The sequence below is a fragment of the Diaphorina citri genome, unplaced genomic scaffold (assembly GCF_000475195.1).
Source record: "Diaphorina citri unplaced genomic scaffold, Diaci psyllid genome assembly version 1.1 scaffold50, whole genome shotgun sequence".
NCBI classification, from domain to species: domain Eukaryota; kingdom Metazoa; phylum Arthropoda; class Insecta; order Hemiptera; family Psyllidae; genus Diaphorina; species Diaphorina citri.
The window spans coordinates 132895-153464 of record NW_007377487.1 but is presented as its reverse complement, the minus strand read 5'-3'; the positions used below and the strand labels follow the sequence as shown (position 1 = coordinate 153464).

Genomic DNA, 20570 nt, shown 5'->3' with positions numbered 1-20570 from the left:
TTAAAAAAATACCGGTAAATCGTGAACTTTGACGTCACGACATACGCTCTCGTACTCGTAGGCGATGACATCACATCAAATGTCCCGAGCAAAGCTCCCTCGCAGGCAACACATATATTAATCTGTTTGTGCGCAATTCATGATGTTTGTGCGCATACGTTTCTGAAGTCTGACGTCAGAGTTCAGGACTCTGACGGAAAATAAATATTGAAGTTTCGACCTTTTACAGTTACTTTTTTTTGAGTTTTGACCTCAGATTTGGATTTTTAGCCCGTTCTTCCTTTATTATTACGATAGTAATAAAAAAAGGTATATTGGACGGGAGGGGGGCCGGGCCCCCTCGCCCCCCTAAATAAGGCTTTGTTTCTTTGTGCTGACTCTGCGCATGAACATCGTATGTCGTATCAGACTATCAGAGATCAGACCGACGTAGGTATAAACATCTAAAGATTCTACCGGTAAAAAACTATTGTAGGACTGAAGAGGTACAGACTAAGGAAAAAGTGTAGTAGAGAAGTTGAATGTAGTTAGTAGGAAAAAAAAAACATTTTTTTTTTTTTTTTTTTTCATTCATTTTTCCTATTTTTACTTTCCTTATTTTGTTTGTAGTTCCAGTGTTCCATTGATTTTATTTAGTTTGCAAATCGAGTGCCGTGCATGTGAGTGCTGTTAGTTCGCCAATCGTCATTAATCTACTATTCTACTGTATACTCGTCAATTTCAGTAGTAATAGTCTAATAGTAAGACCCGTTCATTGATTCGAGTTCGCGAGTGGTTTGTGGTTTTTGCCAACTTATAGGTCGCCATATAGCACACCTAGGGTAAGTAGCTACCATGGTTTCTATACTTTCTATCTGTCTATTAATATCAAGAAGCATGGGGAATATTAGGAAAGAAAAAACAAGAGAGTTGTAGACTTGTAGATTGAGATATTTTGGACAATGGGCATGTAGAGACGAGGGTATGGAGGAGCAGGATAAAGGACTGTAACACCAACCCCTAACAAAATTTGGGAAAAGGTGCAGAAAAGAAGGCAACAGGGAATATGAATCAAAAAGTTTAATGTTGGATGTGTGATGGTATCAGAATCTGAATCTACAAGCAGATTTGGTAAAAGTAAAAGTTTAAGCCTGTCAATGGAGGAAAAAATCTAAGGAAGTTTTTTGTTTGACAACTTCTTTGCCAAAACCGTTTTGGCCGGTAAAAATTTCTTCACCGTAAGCCCAGGAGGAGTGATTTCCTCAGGTCGGTAAATTAGACAGTCCCAGAATAAGGTTACCATGCAAGGATAGTTGTGCTTGAGATATTAGCACTCTTTAAGAATCTGAAAGTACAACTACCTAGATTTGTTAGATGTAAAAGTGGGTAATTATGCAGAAGTCACATCCGTGGAAAAGAAAGCTCCTTTTTGTATCTAACCTAACCCTATAATAACACTGCTCTAATTGTGAAAACTCCTTTTTGCGTTTAACTTAACCCTATAATAACACTGGTCACTGCTCATTTGTGCCAGTTCCTTTGGTAGCAATATTCCACGGATGTGACTTCTGCACAAGTACCAAAATAATGTTGAAATAAGTGTTGACTTGTGCTTATAGTCTGTTTTGTCACATACTTGGACACTGGATGTCAGAAATTTAGGTACCTTCTAGGGTAATTATTACTGTTACTAGTCCAGAAGCCACAACAATAATAAAAATTGCTATAAAAGGAGCTGTCACAAATGAGCAGTGACCAGGGTTAGGTTAAACACAAAAAAGGGATTTCACAAATCAGCAGTGACCAGTGTTATTATAGGTTAGGTTAAACTCAAAAATAAGCTTTCTTGTTCTTTGTTGTGGCTTCTGAATAATTATCATGATTTTTCTCAACATCACATTCAGCTAGATCACACTGCTCAGTTTCCTGACTGTTTTGTCCGATTTGTTTTTCAGACTCTCCACAGCAAGGTTCCTTGTGTGAGCTATGAAGATGATGACAGGAGTACCGAGCAACTTTGTCACTGACGATGCTCAAGGTGGCAATAGTGTCAACAATATTGACAGCAAGTAAGTCTGAGATACCCTAAAAGTAGATACAAAACAAAGATAAGATAAAAATTTAGGTCATAATATCCACTTAACCTTGGATCAATTTTTACCCAAGTACCTAGTAAGTAGGTAGGTACTTAATTGGATCATTATTATTATTATTATTTTAATTATTATTTGTTAGATCAAATAGGTACTTAAATCGCGTGTACTTGGGTAATACATAATTATGTGCTTGCTTACATCTACATAAGTACAAAAGTACCTATATTATTTAAAAGGTTTTTATTTATTATTATTATTATTATTATTATTATTATTATTTTTTTAAATCACATTATGACTGAATAGAAAAATTCAAATTGATTTATTTTCCTTCTCCAGCTTCTATTGCCAATTTAGCCTTGCAGGTACCTCTGTGGTTAGTTTTGACCAAATTGTTATCTGAATAATTGTTGTGCAAAGTGGCAACATCCATGGCCAAGTGGGTATTGCACTAGGCTTGTACACTGGAGGTCCTGGGTTCATTAAAAGACTGCTCTTTGCTCCCCTGTCCTTTCCTCTTTTTGTCCTTGTCTTTGTTTTTCTCTTCTTTCTCTATCTCTTTTTCCTCCTATCTCTTTCCCTTTTTTCTCTTGTATCTCTCTTTCTTCTCTCAGTTTCTCTACCTCTACCTTTACTCCCAGTAAATCCACTCTTCACATGTAAAGTTTCAAAGTTTTATTTCATGTTTCAACACATTGGGTTGTTAACATACATCAGACATCAGTAGGTATATACAGTAAAAAAAAAGCAAAGAATGAGACAAAATGTGAACATAATCAAAGAAGTAAAAAAAGAAAACAAAAACTAATGTAATAATGTAATAATTATGTACCTACCTACACATCGATACCTATACTCAGGTATCTGTAGGCAAACAGATTGAAAAGAAATGTTGATGTAGATTTGCAGAACAGTGCTTCATTACAATACACAATCTAAGCACCATAATAAATTGAAATAAATAAAAAATACAAAATCTAGGCATCTTACTACTGTAGGTAGGTGTTTCTTTTAAAATAAACAGAAATACCTGCCATTGCAATGCAAATAATGTGTTTATCTGTTCAAAAACCAGGGCCGTATTTAGAAGGAGGGGGACCTGGCCCCCCTGATACATCACTGTTTGAACTCTCCCCCCCCCCCCCGCAAAATCCTGGATACGGCCCTGTCATAAGGGGAAGTACAAACAAAGTTACGGACGAGAGATTTTAAATTTAATTAACTTCTTAACAAAGCGTCCATGAAAATGAGCTCTGAAAACGCTTTGTAAGTAAATTGGACTTACTGGCGATTTATGATATAGAGCAGGGGTTTCCAACTAGCGGCCCGCGGGCCACATGTAGCCCCCCAGACCATATTAAAATTTGTGGCCCGCGAACCTTTTTAGATTTGTACAAACTTAACTAAATATAAAAAATTAAACCGACCCCCTTTAGTGACCGACTCAAAATTCGATGGGACTGCATTTCTTAAAAGTTTGTGGGAGGGGGGTTCCTACAATGCTCCCCTTTGTACATATGTGGCCCTCGAAATACCTTCGGATGTAGCATGTGGCCCGCATACACATGGAAGTTGGAAACCCCTGGTATAGAGGAAACTTATATCTAAAATCTTGATGTAGTAATAAGCTTAAGATACGTATGTCATTAATTACCTACTTACCTAGGTACTTGTTTTTGTTTACTGACTCACCCTAACCCAAGCGTTGGTTCTTACTGGAGAATCTTAGTTTCCGTTTGACGTTCGTTTCACGTTTTGAGAGAATTGAGGAAAACCAGGGGGCTACACGTTCCATGAGAAAACATCGTACTTTGTGTTTAGCACGTTGAAAAAGTTATGATGTCATATTTAATAGGAGAAAAACCATTGCATATAGGTAAGGTAAGTTTTGACCAAATTGTTATCTGAATAATTGTTGTGCAAAGTGGCAACATCCATGGCCAAGTGGGTATTGCACTAGGCTTGTACACTGGAGGTCCTGGGTTCATTAAAAGACTGCTCTTTGCTCCCCTGTCCTTTCCTCTTTTTGTCCTTGTCTTTGTTTTTCTCTTCTTTCTCTATCTCTTTTTCCTCCTATCTCTTTCCCTTTTTTCTCTTGTATCTCTCTTTCTTCTCTCAGTTTCTCTACCTCTACCTTTACTCCCAGTAAATCCACTCTTCACATGTAAAGTTTCAAAGTTTTATTTCATGTTTCAACACATTGGGTTGTTAACATACATCAGACATCAGTAGGTATATACAGTAAAAAAAAAGCAAAGAATGAGACAAAATGTGAACATAATCAAAGAAGTAAAAAAAGAAAACAAAAACTAATGTAATAATGTAATAATTATGTACCTACCTACACATCGATACCTATACTCAGGTATCTGTAGGCAAACAGATTGAAAAGAAATGTTGATGTAGATTTGCAGAACAGTGCTTCATTACAATACACAATCTAAGCACCATAATAAATTGAAATAAATAAAAAATACAAAATCTAGGCATCTTACTACTGTAGGTAGGTGTTTCTTTTAAAATAAACAGAAATACCTGCCATTGCAATGCAAATAATGTGTTTATCTGTTCAAAAACCAGGGCCGTATTTAAGGGGAGGGGGACCTGGCCCCCCTGATACATCACTGTTTGAACTCTCCCCCCCCTCCCCTCACAAAATCCTGGATACGGCCCTGTCACAAGGGGAAGTACAAAGATACGGACGAGAGATTTTAAATTTAATTAACTTCTTAACAAAGCGTCCATGAAAATGAGCTCTGAAAACGCATTGTAAATTGGGCTTACTGGCGATCTTGATGTACTTAGTAATAAGCTTAATAAGATACGTGTCATTAATTACCTACCTAGGTACTTGTTTTTGTTTACTGACTCACCCTAACCCAAGCGTTGGTTCTTACTGGAGAATCTTAGTTTCCGTTTGACGTTAGTTCCACGTTTTGCGAGAATTGAGGAAAACCAGGGGGCTTCACGTTCCATGAGAAAACATCGTACTTTGTGTCTAGCACGTTGAAAAAGTTATGATGTCATATGTAATAGGAGAAAAACCATTGCATTGGTAAGGTAACCATTATAGCACGAAAGCTATAGATTCGTAGACGCTCAACCCATCCTCTGGGTTCGTTTGCCTTTACACCTAAACCTCAGAAGGCTAGGTGGTAGAGAACGCCTCCGCCGTTAACCGCGCCCAGGCTATGTTTAGGTGTATTTTCCTCGTGAGAAAATTTAGCAATTGGAACCGGTTTCCTTATGGAAAACTGACATATGGTGCCTGTACTAAACCACAGGAAGCATACACAGAAAGCCCACACTCAGGCTTAGGTGTAGGGGCAAATAGCCCTGAAGGATGGGTTGAGCTCACACGAATCTACGAAACCATAAGGAAATTCAAAATGACCGAAAGTCCTTTCGGATGCGTCTTGGCGGAAAAATTAGGAGCATCTTGGCGAAAGAAAAAGTACTCATCAGGTGTACCTAGGTGTTTGTACTGCCAACCAGACAACAACTATGAGAAAACTGAGAATGACATTGGCGGCCTAGTTACCCACATTATGTACGTACCGTCCTATCTATTTGTTGTGTATTGGTAGGAAAATATTTGAGAAATGCGACGCTGATCTATCAACACGAGGAAAATAACACCTAGACTACCTAGACCTAGAGATAGAGAGAAGCCAAGAACCATGTTAACATATTATCCGTAGTGATGAAAAGCACATGGTGATCAATGTGCTCGGTAGATTGACGCACATGGATGTGCTATGTGTCATAATCTCTTAATAGTAGGTAGTCATCAGTCATAAATTTATACTATAGTATTCATACCCATAATAATATTAATTTATACGTATTCATACCCATCGTAATAATTATTTTATCATCGTCATTCAACAAGCAATAGTTTGAGAATAGATTTAGTCGCCGTAGCTCGGCGTTTGGTTCATCCCACAGCGCCAGTTCCTTCTGCTTACCGAAATTGGCCCACTTGTCACTCAAGTGATCCAAGGCCCGGCCTATTTGCAATTTCTTGCGAAAATGATTTTCTATATTTGCAATTTCTTGCGAAAATGATTTTTTCCCCATTTTTATCCTTATGCAAGTCTCTACAGTTTTCACTTTCCACGTTTATTAGAACACCGCGGATTTTACTTCAGTGAGACCCATCCACTTTAGGGCTTTGGTCTTATCGTCCCGAAAGCGAAGAGGGAAGACAGGATACGAACATTATCTGTTTAGGATAAAAACCACCCCGGGCAGGAATGGACTCCACGACCTAGCGCTTAGGCAGACGCGCTACCCTCCAAGCTAACCAGGATGGCGAGTTTATTTTTTATTATCCGTAGTGATGAAAAGCACATGGTGATCAATGTGCTCGGTAGATTGACGCACATGGATGTGCTATGTGTCATAATCTCTTAACAGTAGTCATCAGTCATAAATTTATACTTAAGTATTCATACCCATCGTAATAATTTTTATATCATCGTCATTCAACAAGCAATAGTTTGAGAATAGATAGTCGCCGTAGCTCGGCGTTTGGTTCATCCCACAGCGCCAGTTCTGCTTACCGAAATTGGCCCACTTGTCACTCAAGTGATCCAAGGAATTTCTTGCGAAAATGATTTTCTATTTGCAATTTCTTGCGAAAATGATTTTTTCCCCATTTTTATCCTTATGCAAGTCTCTACAGTTTTCACGTTCCACGTTTATTAGAACACCGCGGATTTTACTTCAGTGAGACCCATCAACTTTAGGGCTAAGGTCTTATCGTCCCGAAAGCGAAGAGAGAAGGAAGACAGGATAGGAGAAAGCCAGCCGTTCCGAGAACGAACATTATCTGTTTAGGATAAAAACCACCCCGGACAGGAATGGACTCCACGACCTAGCGCTTAGGCAGACGCGCTTCCCTCCAAGCTTACCAGGATGGCGAGTTTATTTTTATTTGTCTCCTTCTGAGAAGTTTGGTCATTACTTCATTAGTGACGTTCTTTTGTTTCACTATATTCTTAAGAATACCTAGTCGCACAGTCGTACCGAGTTCTTCAAAGAAAGGAAACCCAATGTAAAGAAAAGATACCTGAAGAGCTTCAACACATTCCTTGCTTGTGTAGTGTGTAAGTACCCATCGTGATGGAATTTTTCCTCATTGATGTTATTATTATTACCTATTATTATATCTCTTATTTTTCGTGTGATGTTTTACCTCGTACCTACCTACGCCGTGGTCATGAGTTGTCCTTTTCATTATTTCTAATTTCCCGGTATTACAAATTCTCATGATTTCTTGAAAGTTTTACCTCGATGATTTTTTTCCTTCAGTTCTTACTGTCCGTGTCCGCGAGATGGATAAGGTACGTCATCGGTGCGCGGTATTCTAAAGATTGGGAGTTTGAAACTTTGATATGATTTGATTGGGACGCCCAGAAATCAATATCCGGGATCCCTCCATGTTCTAAGTTTGTCCGTATTGTATACAGATTTGTTTCACTATAACAAATGACGGACGTCCAACTACATTCCTCCTGACGGACTGGACGCACTCACATACAAGATCAGACTCAGGGGGATTCACACGGACTTTGTGGAGAGAGCGATAGGCGAGTACACCGTGAATCGAGTCCTTGATGATGTTCCACCTGACATCAACGGTGCAGAGATTGACCTTCCACGTAGCACGCGTTGCACCCTTGCCCAACTTCGATCAGGGTGGTGCCGCCTACTCAACAGCTACATGTCCAGGATAGATGGAGTGACGTCAAACTCATGCCCGAAGTGCAACACCGGGCCCCACGACGTGAAACATCTATTCCAGTGTCCAGCAGCACCCACCAACCTGGAAGTCACCACACTTTGGACGGACCCAACGGAGGCGGCACGCTTCCTTGACCTGAGGACGGCAGAGGAGGTCGATGTATGATGCTAATACAACAACAACAACAACAACAACAACTATAACAAATCAAATCATGAATAAAAGATGTTAGTTAGCTGTTAGCTTCATATAATGATAATCCAATAGTTGGAATGGACCTTCAATAAATTACCACTTCAATCGAGTATCATGCATTCATGCAGTAGTGGACCAAATCTAAACCAATTTTGACCAAAGCTATAAATTCGATTTTTCGTTAGACCGAAAACCTGGTCAGCCTTGGTTAGGAGCCGAGCTTAGGTCCATTTGGTCAGCAGGCTTGTTCCGTGTTAGTAGAGCAGAGCAAGAGAGTTGCCAATGCCAAAAGTGAACCTGACTTAATCAGAAACATGTTTCTGGTCAGGGCAAAAAACACCCGAAAATGGTTTGACATGACTTAAGTAGACGTCCACAACGGAGAACTGATCATTGACTCTAGCCTAGTCCCGATTCAAGAGAAAATAAACCATGCAATGAATGGAAGCGTCCTGAACGGAGCCTTGACCATTAGCTCCGACCATAGTACCGACGCTTGCAAAAAATTAAGCCTACTATCGAACCCACGGCCTAGTGCTTACAAGGCAGACGCGCTATCAACCAAGCTAACTAGTCTAGCAAAGATTGTTACTTCTTACTTTCTATTTTGCTATCACGAATATTAGGCTAAAGCTTAAGCCGGCTACATTAGACAACCGGTCAGAAAGATGTTCTTATCTGTTAATTAATTACAGCTCATTATTATAACTACGTACGTACTTAGCTCGTAGTAAAATGCGTAACCCGTTTTATATACGTATTCATCATTAACGGTGTGTTTAATGTACAGACAGAATCTAGAGGCTGGTGCCAAGAAATAACTACAAGAGTGTCGAGATATTTTACCTATTAGGTAGGTGTAGGTACCTACAGGTGTTAGTCCAGTTTTTTGTCTAAATCTTTACCTATTTCCCGTTTTTTCCGCCTCCAACTGAGTCGATTTTGAAATCGAGTACGTATGTAATGTACTGATTTTTGATTTACCTTCTCGTATTCGTATGTAGGACTGTAGGTATCTGGAATAAATGTAAATGCAGTTTCTTTGTGTTATTATATCACAACTTTGGTGCTCATTGCAGCATTGTAGGATTTTTCCCAATATCTCAATAATCCTAACATCCAATGTTTACATGTCATAGTTACTCATTTGCGAGGCTGAGTGGGCCCCGCAACAGCCAGTCACGGAATCAATCATTTGCATGATACAAATTTCTTGACCCCGCCGGGAATCAAACCCGGATCTCCCGCGTGCAAGGCGAGCGCAGTGACCACTACGCTATGGGAACTGACGGTATCTAGAATAAGGCCATCCATATGTTAATTTTTAATTTCCGAAATTGATCAAAGTTGAGAGGAAATTTTCGGCAAGGCGAGCGCAGTGACCACTACGTGGGAACTGACGGTATCTAGAATAAGGCCATATGTTAATTTCCAATTTCCGAAATTGATCAAAGTTGAGAGGAAATTTTCGTTTTGTTCGAGCAAAATCGGCCAAGTCTAATGGATAGAATCAATCAAACTTCCCCGAGAACGTCCGTAGAATGTCCCGAGAAGCTTGGGTTGGACTTGTTTTATACTTCGGTAAAGATGAAAAAAAATTCCCTATAGTAGGATGGGCAGTAGGAGACTTCGAACTTGGGGGGTATTCCAGCAAGATAAGACCTTGGCAGTTACAGTTCCCTCCATCAAACCTCTTGAAAAAAGTTCAACGAAATAACTCGACCTCCTTCCTTTAACTCCCAAATCCAGCTCCCTCTATCAAACCTCTTGAAAAGGAAAGAAAGTATTGATGGAACTATGAAGCTAGAATTATTAGGATGAAGAGTATTGAAGCTAGGTATGTTATTACACCGAGTCGGTACATACTTCATGTACGCGAATTATTTCTAGTAATTGCTTGTAATTACTCACATGCGAGTTGATGGACGCACTGTTTTATATCTATAGATATTGTTTATACTATCTATAATGGCTATTTATATCTGGGGCGTACTCAATTGTGAATTGCAGGTCAAAGTTTGTGTGTGACGTGAATAGAAGAAATACATACCTCTTCCTCTTTGACCTTCAAAGTTCTTCTTCCGTTTTCCTTCTAGCGGAAACTTTTCATTGGAGGAAAACACAATCAAATCATAAATTCTTTGTGGTAAAGCAGAGAGCTTCTTTTGTGGGTATCACGGCATTACTAACTGTCTCATTTACTATTCATTCTTATTTACAATCAATCTTTTTATCGTTCGTACAAACGTACAAACAATCAACCGGTAATGCCGCCATTGGTCGCTACTCGATCAAAGTAGCAACTCATTTGTCCTCACAAGGCTGAGTGCACCCCGAATTCCAAACACAGTGCCGGAAAAACTTTGACCCCGCCGGGAATTGAACCCGGGACCTCCGGCGTACAAGCCTAGTGTGATATCCAATAGGGCGCGGGAAAAAAAAAAGAATGTTGCATGATATTTTGCATGAAAGATGTGCTCACAAACATTAAAACTTCAATGTGTAAAGAACTGCTAATCCGGCCCTAACTTTTCATTGGAGGAAAACACAATCAAATCATAAATTCTTTGTGGTAAAGCAGAGAGCTTCTTTTGTGGGTATCACGGCATTACTAAGTGTCTCATTTACTATTCATTCTTATTTACAATCAATCTTTTTATACCGGTAATGCCGCCATTGGTCGCTACTCGATCAAAGTAGCAACTCAATTGTCCTCACAAGGCTGAGTGCACCCCGAACTCCAAACACAGTGCCGGAAAACTTTGACCCCGCCGGGAATTGAACCCGGGACCTCCGGCGTACAAGCCTAGTGTGATACCCAATCAACACTACCTAGAACACTAGGTACCTAGTATTGATAGATTACAACGTGCAATTTCACGTGACTTATCAATCGTGTTTTGTGTGAATTTGATTTGCATGCACAATAGAGCTGTAGTGCAATTCATTCAACTTTTTATAGCATTCCTTGTTTTGTAGTTCAAAGAGCACTTTTTATTGGCAATGATATCATAAAACAATGTAAACAGGGCCGTATTCAGAGAGGGGTTCCAAGGAGGTTTGTCCTCCCTCCTCTCATGTTGCTTTTTGTCCCTGAATGTTGTAATAATTTAATATGCGCAGTAAAGGAGGGACTTTCAGTCCCATTCTGTCAGTACAAACAGGGTATATTCTGTTTTACTGTACAAATAATTATATTAATAAAAAGATAAAACAATAATAAATAGAGAAAGGAAAAAAAGGATGGGAAAAAAAATGTACCTTGGGACCGCTTTCTAATACAAAGGCGCATTAGAAAGCACATTCTTTTACATCTATACCTATCCAAGAACGGACAAGAAGTCCAAGAACGGAAAAGTTCGGTGATAAACCGCCCTGACCGGGATTCGAACCCAGCACCTCCAGGTTGAGACTCAGTGCTCAAACTTATTGAATACGAGGGTCAAGTGAAAGTAGTAAACAGTAACGTATCTAATGCACTTGAATTTAACTTCTTCACATGGGTGTCCTTACTAGTTTTTTTTTCGGTGTTGCCCAAGTGGTTATCTGTTTGGCTGATTTGAATATTATTGCAATGTAGACAGGTTGTGGTTGTCTAAATTGGTTAGGAGTATAGGAGGTCTGTATTATAGGTATCACCAAATTCACTATAGGTGTAGGTATTAAACCAAATTGAAAATTATGTTTGAATTTGGCAATTGGCATGCACCAAAAAAATGATATAGAAGATAAAGATACCTAACAAATAATTGAAAGTAATGAAACCAACATGAAAAGTATAAATATACGAGTATGAGATAGGTATATATTTAATGCCAATATAATATTAAAATTTTTGAAGGTCCATTTGAATATAAAAACTTGCCAAATTTTTTTCAAGGCAATCAACAAACGAACTACCAAATTAAAAATAATAAAGTTACAGCAATGAAACAACTGCTTCATTAGAATCATTAGACTCACGTGGTCTGTATCGTAGCATGCCCATCCCGTAGTATGCCTCTCAACCCTCTCACATATCAGATGGGCGAGAACAGGCACAATACCATCACTGGACTCACGTGGTCTGTATCGTAGCATGCCCATCCCGTAGTATGCCCTCAGCCTCTCACATATCAGTTTAGAGAGAACTGGACTCACGTGGTCTGTATCATAACATGCCCATCCCGTAGTATGCCTCTCAGCCTTTCACATATCAGATGGGCGAGAACAGGCACAATACCACCGGACTCACGTGGTCTGCATCAAGCATGCCCATCCCGTAGTATGCCTCTCAGCCTCTCACGTATCAGATGGGCGATAACAGGCACAATACCACCGGACTCACGTGGTCTGCATCAAGCATGCCCATCCCGTAGTATGCCTCTCAGCCTCTCACATATCAGATGGGCGAGAACAGGCACAATACCACCGGACTCACGTGGTCTGCATCAAGCATGCCCATCCCGTAGTATGCCTCTCAGCCTCTCAGTCATCAGATGGGTGAGAAAAGGCACAATACTCGTTAAATAGCTGGAAAATTTTCGAACGTTTAAAAATAGACGATTTTCAGTGCCAATGTCAGACACTATGGCCTTGAATTGAAGTTTGTGTTTTCGACGTGTGTTTTTGTACACTATTCCGGGTAGGGACCTCAGAGTGTGTTTTTGTACACTATTCCGGGTAGGGACCTCAAAGAAAAGGATAGGGGGAAAATGAAATGAAGACAAAATAGAAAGGAAAAATATTTTTCCCCACTTCTTTTCTTTTGCCGCGGTTTCGATTCCCGCCCGGTACAGATTTTATCCTGAACGGATAATGTTCTCGGAACGGATAATGTTCTCGGAACAGCTGTCTCTCTCCTATCCTGACGTCCTTTTCTCTTCGATTTCGAGACAATAAGACAGCAGTTACAGTTCCCTCTGTCAAACCTCTTAAAAAAAATCTTTTCTTTTACAATCTCCTGTTAATTTTTTGTCGCGATGCGATGTACTCCCATCCCCCATTCATACACTACAGAAATGTTCTAAATGGGGGCAAAATTTGTTGTGATAACATCAGTGATGTAGATTTTCAATTATTTAGGATACGAGAACGTTACACGGATGCGGATGTATAGTTATATCCAGAGTGTGTCCAGATCAATGTGACAGCAAAAAAATGGGCATTGTTGCCAAACATGTCACATGTGCAATGGTAGAGAATCTTTAAAAGGGGAAGGTATATAACAAAGATAATACTATCTTTCCAGTTACTCCAAAAGTAAACATTTTTGCAAACAGTAAGTCTTGCTGTACTTCGGAAAATGCGGACTTGTAGTCTATAAAGGCCGCATACAGCTTGCGTTGGTTAATCAGATGTATGGAGATGATGCTATGGAGGGAGAAAATGTTATCCACACAGCCCCGCCCTGGCCTGAAGCCAGCCTGTGCTTCGGAAAATACTCTGTTGTCTTCACTCCATATTAAAAATAACAATTAAAAATAACAAAGTTACATTTCGCCGTGTTTTTGTAGCAATGAAACAACTGCTTCATTAGAATCATTAGACTCACGTGGTCTGTATGGTAGCATGCCCATCCCGTAGCATGCCTCTCAACCCTCTCACATATCAGATGGGCGAGAACAGGCACAATACCACTGGACTCACGTGGTCTGTATCGTAGCATGCCCATCCCGTAGTATGCCTCTCAGCCCTCTCACATATCAGATGGGCGAGAACAGGCACAATACCATCACTGGACTCACGTGGTCTGTATCGTAGCATGCCCATCCCGTAGTATGCCTCTCAGCCATCAGATGGGCGAGAAAAGGCACAATACTTCTCAGTTACCCCTGGACTAACCGTGCCCCAAAGTTTCTCAAGGTAGAAAGACACTGCCCTCACGTCACGTGACACGTGAACTTATGTGACATTACGGGGTCTCTCACGCCGTGGGGCGTCAGTGTAGCTATCGTGAACCAAATCACCTATATTTGAACCACATTTTTTGACAAGACTCCCCATGAGCTCATGTGACGTGAGGGCAGCGTGTTTCTACCTAGATATGTTCTGAATTATATTCTTTAATAGGTTTATTTTGAAATTATAGGTACAAAATAGTCTCAATATCACCTATGAATGAAATCTAGATTATCCAGTTATAGGTACTAGTACCTAATCTTATTCATCTGCTAATTGTAGGTACAAACGTGTTATCTGTTTGTATGAGAAGTAACCCTACCTATAGTTCATCCAGATCAATGTGACAGCAATGAGTCATCAACCCAAAATCAACCCAAAATCAAGGAACCAATCAGATTGCAGGAAATCCTTACATTGTTGCAATTGAGGTAAAGGTCTATTTTTGATAAACTCCCTCTTTTAAAATGCAGAGGTAGCTCTAAGTTCAGAGGTTGGATTGCAGAACAGGTAAGGTGGATATCGTCTTACCTGACTTTGTTTCACTGTCGGAGGAAGCACTGTGCAATATACCTTTTGCCCAAGCAGTCTACAAAAGGTCTGGTATTCTTTTACAATAAACTTTGTTACTTTCAGTATTTTTCTCAACAACCAGAAAAAAAAAACCCATCAAAATCGATCTAGTTTCAGATATGAAAGTTGAACCGGATGAAATGAACCTACCTGTAATATATTCCTGTGATGGGCGTAACAAATATGAAAGTTGAAAACAATCTACTAAGTACCTGTAATATATTCCTGTGATGGGAAGTATTGCATGTGTTGGGACAGCTCTTCAACGTAGTCCACGGAGGATTTGGTGCTGTGATAGTTGAATCCGATGTGATGAATGTTGGTGGATATCGCCTTACCTGACTTTGTTTCACTGTCGGAGGAAGCACTGTGCAATATACCTTCCCCTTTTAAAGATTCTCTACCATTGCACATGTGACATGTTTGGCAACAATGCCTATTTTTTTGCTGTCACATTGATCTGGACACACTATATTCTATAATACATAATACCTGCTTTACCTACCAAAATCCGTGGCCCAGACATATTACCTATAGGTAATTAATTATAATAAATTCCTACCTAACGAGCTTGATATTCGATACTCAGAAAGCATAAAAAAATATTTATAATTATAAGCATGTTTTATTATTATTCTTGAGTATTATTATTATTATTTTTTAGTGGAGAAGGATGAATGTTAGAGATTTCAGCGTACATTTCTGAACTGATGGGAGATTGAGAGAGGAGGCGGAGGTATTGAAAGATGATGTCCATGATGTGCTGGATCTGATCCACACCTGAGCGAGGGTAATGGAAAGTCGCGTGGAAATTATACTTGATTTTAATTGATTCTTCTAGTTTCTTAATGAGTTTTTACTTTCCTTAGCCTATAGGAAGGAAAGTATTGCCTTTTTCTTTGAAGAGGTTGGATAGAGGGAATTGTACCTGTAATGCTAAGGTCCTATCGTCCCGAGGACAGAATACTCGTAGAAGAGAGTCCAGCTGTTCCTAGAATGAACCTTTTATCTGTTTAGGTTTTTAAGTAAAGTCAGCCCCGAGCGGGCATTGAACCCGCAACCTTGCGACCAAGGACTTGCAAGCGAGATTTTACTGGAACTGTAGGCAAAAAACGGACTTTCGCGTTGATTGGTTGATTTTAAAACTTTTAGCCAATCAGGATGTAGCAATATCCAAGAATTAAATTCAAACCGAGTTTAACACACAGACTATGGCGCTGGCCATAAGATGATATATTAGGAGTATGAAATAAGGTATATCAAATTTCCTGCAATCTGATTGGTTCCTTCATTTTGGGTTGATGACTCATTGCTGTCACATTGATCTGGATGAACTATAGTTATGTAGTTATATCTTATCTCTATAGTTATATCTTATAACAATACTGACCTGAAGGTTGAAGTTGCGCCTTAGGCTCGTCGAAAATTCTTATCTAACTTTTTTCGTTTCCGAAATGACTGACTGATTATTTTTCCTTAATTTAGGGTGTGGCAGGGTGACAGGGTTCTCCAAATGGAGCTCTTCCACCCCACCACGCCTGGTGAAACGGCCGAGTAATCACCGATCAGCTAGTTTTATTTATATCATTTATAAATGGACAGCATTAAAAAAAGAACCATCCACACTGAGAAGAAAACTATAGGGTGCCGACGGCACCCTATTCCGGCACTCTAATATTGAACTCTTTATATCGGGAAGCTCGACACTATAATATAGCATTCGAACAGTCTATATAAATCAGGGAAAGTAACCCAATAATAGAGTTCTTCCAACCTAAACATGTAGCACCCTGTCACAATTATTTTTCCTCCGTCCATAAGGCAATTCCCCTTATGAATGGTTCTTTGCCTTATGGATGGTTCTTTTCTGCTGAATGCTGTCCAATTATTTGTACTAAATCAACCAGTGTGATTGAACAAAATAAATGATTGCAATGAATATTCAAATGCATAACAATTTAACAATCTTATCGATTCATGCATAACAATGTTATTGCAAATTGTATAAAAGCGTGTCGATTAGTCGAAAATTACAATAAATATATTTATTTTTCCCCTTTTCATTAGAGTGCGTCAGACAGTTTTACCTATCTGTGTTGTGTGTTGTGATATGAACTTTTAGGACGCGTTTCGTTCTTGCTGGCCAAGAATTTGGATCTTTCAATTTGTTGCATAATGTTCCCCTCTGTTTTTTTTTCCAGTGAGTTGGGTCCATACGGTGACGACTCACAGTCGGAAGGTGGCGGCACCTCGAGTGAGTTGACCACGAGTAGTGACTCAGACACGGAACTCACTCCTGAGTCAGACGACGATCAGATCGATCTGGAGTTGCTGCACAGACTGGATGAGATTCACATCAGCAGTCAGTGTGTTGAGGGGGCCAGTGATACGTTGACTCCCAAGGGGCCGCAGAAGACGCACAAGATTCGAAAGCAGGGGAAGTCCTCGAGTGTGCCTTATCAACAGGTGAGTGTGGGGAGCACGGACGTATCTAAGGCCAGCTGCTCACTATCAGGTATCAGGTAGACCTGGCAAGTACACCTGATCAGGTCCGCCGGTCAGGTCTACTTGATAATGTGTGTGTGCTCATCAGGTGTCAGGTATACCTGATAGTGAATGATTGGCCTAAGCTGGGCTCTCGTAGTATTGAATCTAGGTCGTGGGTTCGATTCCCATCCGGGCCGAAATAAAAGGAGGGAAAGGAATTTAAATTGTGTTGAGCATAAAGACCTGGCAAGTACACCTGATCAGGTCCGCCGGTCAGGTCTACTTGATAATGTGTGTGTGCTCATCAGGTGTCAGGTATACCTGATAGGGAGTGACTGGCCTAAGCTGGGCTCTAGTAGTATTGAATCTAGGTCGCGGGTTCGATTCTCATCCGGGCCGAAATAAAAGGAGGGAAAGGAATTTAAATTGTGTTGAGCATAAGTGCTTGGCACAAAACTCCCCGTTAAATACACCACGCTGAATTGTATGACGACTTGGACTCGAACCACCAACCTCCTGATCAAGAGTCCACCGTGCTAACCACTACACCACTGAGGTTGGTGGGGTGAAACACATTCTTAACCGATAAGATCCGTTCTCGGAACGGCTGGCTTTCTCCTATCCTATCCTCCTGTCTTCGATTTTGGAACGATAAGAGCTCCGTTGTTCCAGCCCCTTCGATCAAACCTGCCAAGTACCAAGTGCTAGCACTAATTTTCCTTTTGTTTACCCTACCTTTGACTTTGTTATGCCTATTCTAATCATACACAGGGCCGGATTACCCATATGGCAGACTGCCACGGGCCCCGCGCTTTTGGGGGGCCCACGCTTTGAGAACTTACACTAGATATTATGGGTTAAAAAAAAAAAAAAAAAAAAATGTTGCATGATATTTTGCATGAAAGATGTGCTCACAAACATTAAAACTTCAATGTGTAAAGAACTGAAACGGCAAAATACCTACATTTTGGTAACAAAACTCGTAGTCCGTAGGTAGTGATTGATAACAAGCTCTGCTTATACGGATGGGTATACCATTTGTATGAAAAATGTATGTTATGAGTTTTTTGTCAATCAAATATAAATGGAAACTTGTTAATTAATTAGATAGGTATAATAGAAGTGTTTTCTAGTAGGGAGGGGGGTAGGTCCTGGGGGCCCCGCGCCTTTGAAACTGCCTCGGGCCCCGCGGGGAGCTAATCCGGCCCTGATCATACAGATATTACACACAACACTACCTAGAACACTAGGTACCTAGTATTGATAGATTACAACGTGCAATTTCACGTGACTTATCAATCGTGTTTTGTGTGAATTTTATTTGCATGCACAATGCAGTAGTGCAATTCATTCAACTTTTTATAGTATTCCTTGTTTTGTAGTTCAAAGAGCATCACTTTTTATTGGCAATGATATCATAAAACAATGTGAACAGGGCCGTATATAGAGAAGAGGTTTGACAGAGGGAACTGTAACTGCTATGGTCTTATCGTCCCGAAATCGAAGAGAGAAGGAAGACAGGATAGGAGAAGGAGATGATCTTAAAGACCTAAACTATGCTGGATGGATGGAAGCCGGCTCAAGATTAGGAAAGGATCTTACCAGATCGGAATCTTCAGAAAGAGATCAGTTTCGGTTGAAGGACAAGAAGATAAAAGTATTTGTCGGAAGTTGTCTTCAAAATTTGAAACACGAAACGCGTTTTTTTTTTTCAAAAGGCTAAAATCCGCCCCGGGCGGGAATCGAACCCGCGGCCTAGCGCTTACGAGGCAGACGCACTACCAACTAAGCTAACTAGGCTGGCTAGTCTATCATTTTCATAGGTTTGGTATTCCAGAATTTGCAGCCGATTACGAGCTACTCAAAGTCATCCGTCTACGCGTCCAATATGAGACGGGCCTTAGCGTAGACGCGCGACTTTTAGTAGCGCATCTCCTTATCCGTTCCGAGAACGAACATTATCCCATCAGGATAAAATCCGCCCCGGGCGGGAATCGAACCCGCGGCCTAGCGCTTACAAGGCAGAGGTGCTACCAACCAAGCTAACTAGACTGGCTTTTGAACTTTTAATTCATGCAATATTCCAATCAGCCAATCGCCCAATATCTATGTCCAATTTCAGGCCATCACTATAGCAGTCCATACCTCTTGATTCCAGCGAATCATAGAACCAACATAGCAACATTGGCAACCAGTTTGGAATATTTTGGCTAATAATTAGGTACTTCATGGTGAAGGATTCACATAGCAACTTTGGCAACCAGTTTGGAATATTTCGGCTTGATAATTAGGTACTTCATGGTGAAGGCTTTGAACCGGTCTTGATGAAATTTCATGTTTTGCACCAATCAAAACGGCATTGGTGATTGTACTTGAACCGCGGGAGTGATCAAATTCAGATATCATTGAATATTTATAATTGAAATTTTAGGAACGCCTTTATTGCTTAACCACGCATCACCATACAGGGTAATCTTAACTTTTTGTGGATATGCCAGACCACACTAATTTTCACAAAAAAAAAAGCAGAAGAGAGAAAGAGTAGACGAGTTGATATTTTTAGTGGATGTGCGAAATTACCGAAATTTCTAATTCATTATTTATGAAAGAGGGAAACCAAAGAAAGGATATTGTTTGTTTGATTGGTTTATTTGATTTTGTATTGCAAATTGTAAACAATATTTATTGTTCCTGTTTATTCTATTAGGAACCTCGTAGTCCTGTTGCTACTTCGCGTCGCATAGGTATTTATGTATCCTCTTATGCCACAAGTTTATCAATGACATTAGTAAAGGCCGTAAAGCATTGTAAGCACATTTTATAGCTGCAAACGGACAACTAAGCTTAATGGTTTTATTATTAACTCATTTAAACCGCGGACTGAAGAACGAACATTATCCCATCAGGATAAAATCCGCCCCGGGCGGGAATCGAACCCGCGGCCTAGCGCTTACGAGGCAGACGCACTACCACGTGTTAATGTTTCAAAACTATAACAAAGTCTTGCCCTCAATGATTCACGCAACAAGGAAAAAGGAAATAGTGAATTCTATCACAAATTGTAGATAAATAAATGGATATGCTTTGTTCAACAACATATTGAAGCCCTTATCAAACATTTATGATTTGTGTGGAAAAAACCCCAAATGAATTCCCAGAAAAGACCAAGTATAAATCACCAAAAGAGGGAAGAAGAATAAGAAGGAGGAAAAAAAAAAAAAAACAATGGAATAGGGTGGACATGGTTCTGTCTGAATCACTCAATGATCCTGGATTCTGTATTTGATTTCTATTCCAGGGATCCTCAGTATTGCGTCATGTGGTCTATCCTCAGTCAGGAGGTAGGGCGCACTCAGGTTATGATGGAGAAGATCATAGGGTGGACATGGTTCTGTCTGAATCACTCAATGATCCTGGATTCCGCACGAATCTGCTGTACACACTGCAAGCCGAGGTGGAACAATATCCCAAACCGATCACACCTCCTCTGTCAAGCTCAGGTAAGCTATAGATAGGACAACCTAGCCTAGCCTTCAGTAGTCATTTGGCTAGATTTTTGAACAATAAGTTCAACGACAATGCCTTAAAGTTCAAATTTTAAATTCCAAAAA

The 20570-nt window shown here is 40.1% G+C and overlaps 1 protein-coding gene and 1 long non-coding RNA gene across 3 annotated transcripts; one reads left to right on the top strand and one right to left on the bottom strand.

Moving 5' to 3' along the window:
• Positions 1-549: 549 nt before the first annotated feature.
• LOC113470073 lies at positions 550-20489 on the top strand. 2 transcript variants are annotated; one of them, XM_026828237.1, is made up of 5 exons: positions 550-822; positions 1340-1344; positions 1934-2048; positions 16674-16938; positions 20258-20489. In XM_026828237.1, exons 3-5 carry the CDS (start codon positions 1966-1968, stop codon positions 20468-20470), a joined length of 561 nt encoding a protein of 186 aa, XP_026684038.1. In that variant the 5' UTR covers positions 550-822; positions 1340-1344; positions 1934-1965; the 3' UTR covers positions 20471-20489. The 2 variants fall into 2 exon arrangements, with proteins under 2 accessions (XP_026684038.1, XP_026684037.1); XM_026828236.1 differs by lacking the exon at positions 1340-1344 and having other exon boundaries at positions 552-821; positions 1935-2048.
• On the bottom strand, positions 1949-3044 carry LOC113470076. The gene is made up of 2 exons (XR_003393270.1): positions 2912-3044; positions 1949-2064 (listed from the first exon to the last, which is right to left on the bottom strand). It is a non-coding gene; the product is annotated as an uncharacterized LOC113470076 (long non-coding RNA).
• Positions 20490-20570: the final 81 nt, after the last annotated feature.

What these genes read in the sequence shown, in the direction of transcription:
- LOC113470073 (XM_026828237.1), top strand. Translation starts at nt 1,966, where the DNA reads ATGAAGATGATGACAGGAGTACCGAGCAACTTTGTCACTGACGATGCT. An exon ending in GTCAACAATATTGACAGCAA is followed by an intron (nt 2,049 to 16,673) that starts GTAAGTCTGAGA and finishes TTTTTTTTCCAG; the next exon opens with TGAGTTGGGTCCATACGGTG. An exon ending in CGAGTGTGCCTTATCAACAG is followed by an intron (nt 16,939 to 20,257) that starts GTGAGTGTGGGG and finishes TTTCTATTCCAG; the next exon opens with GGATCCTCAGTATTGCGTCA.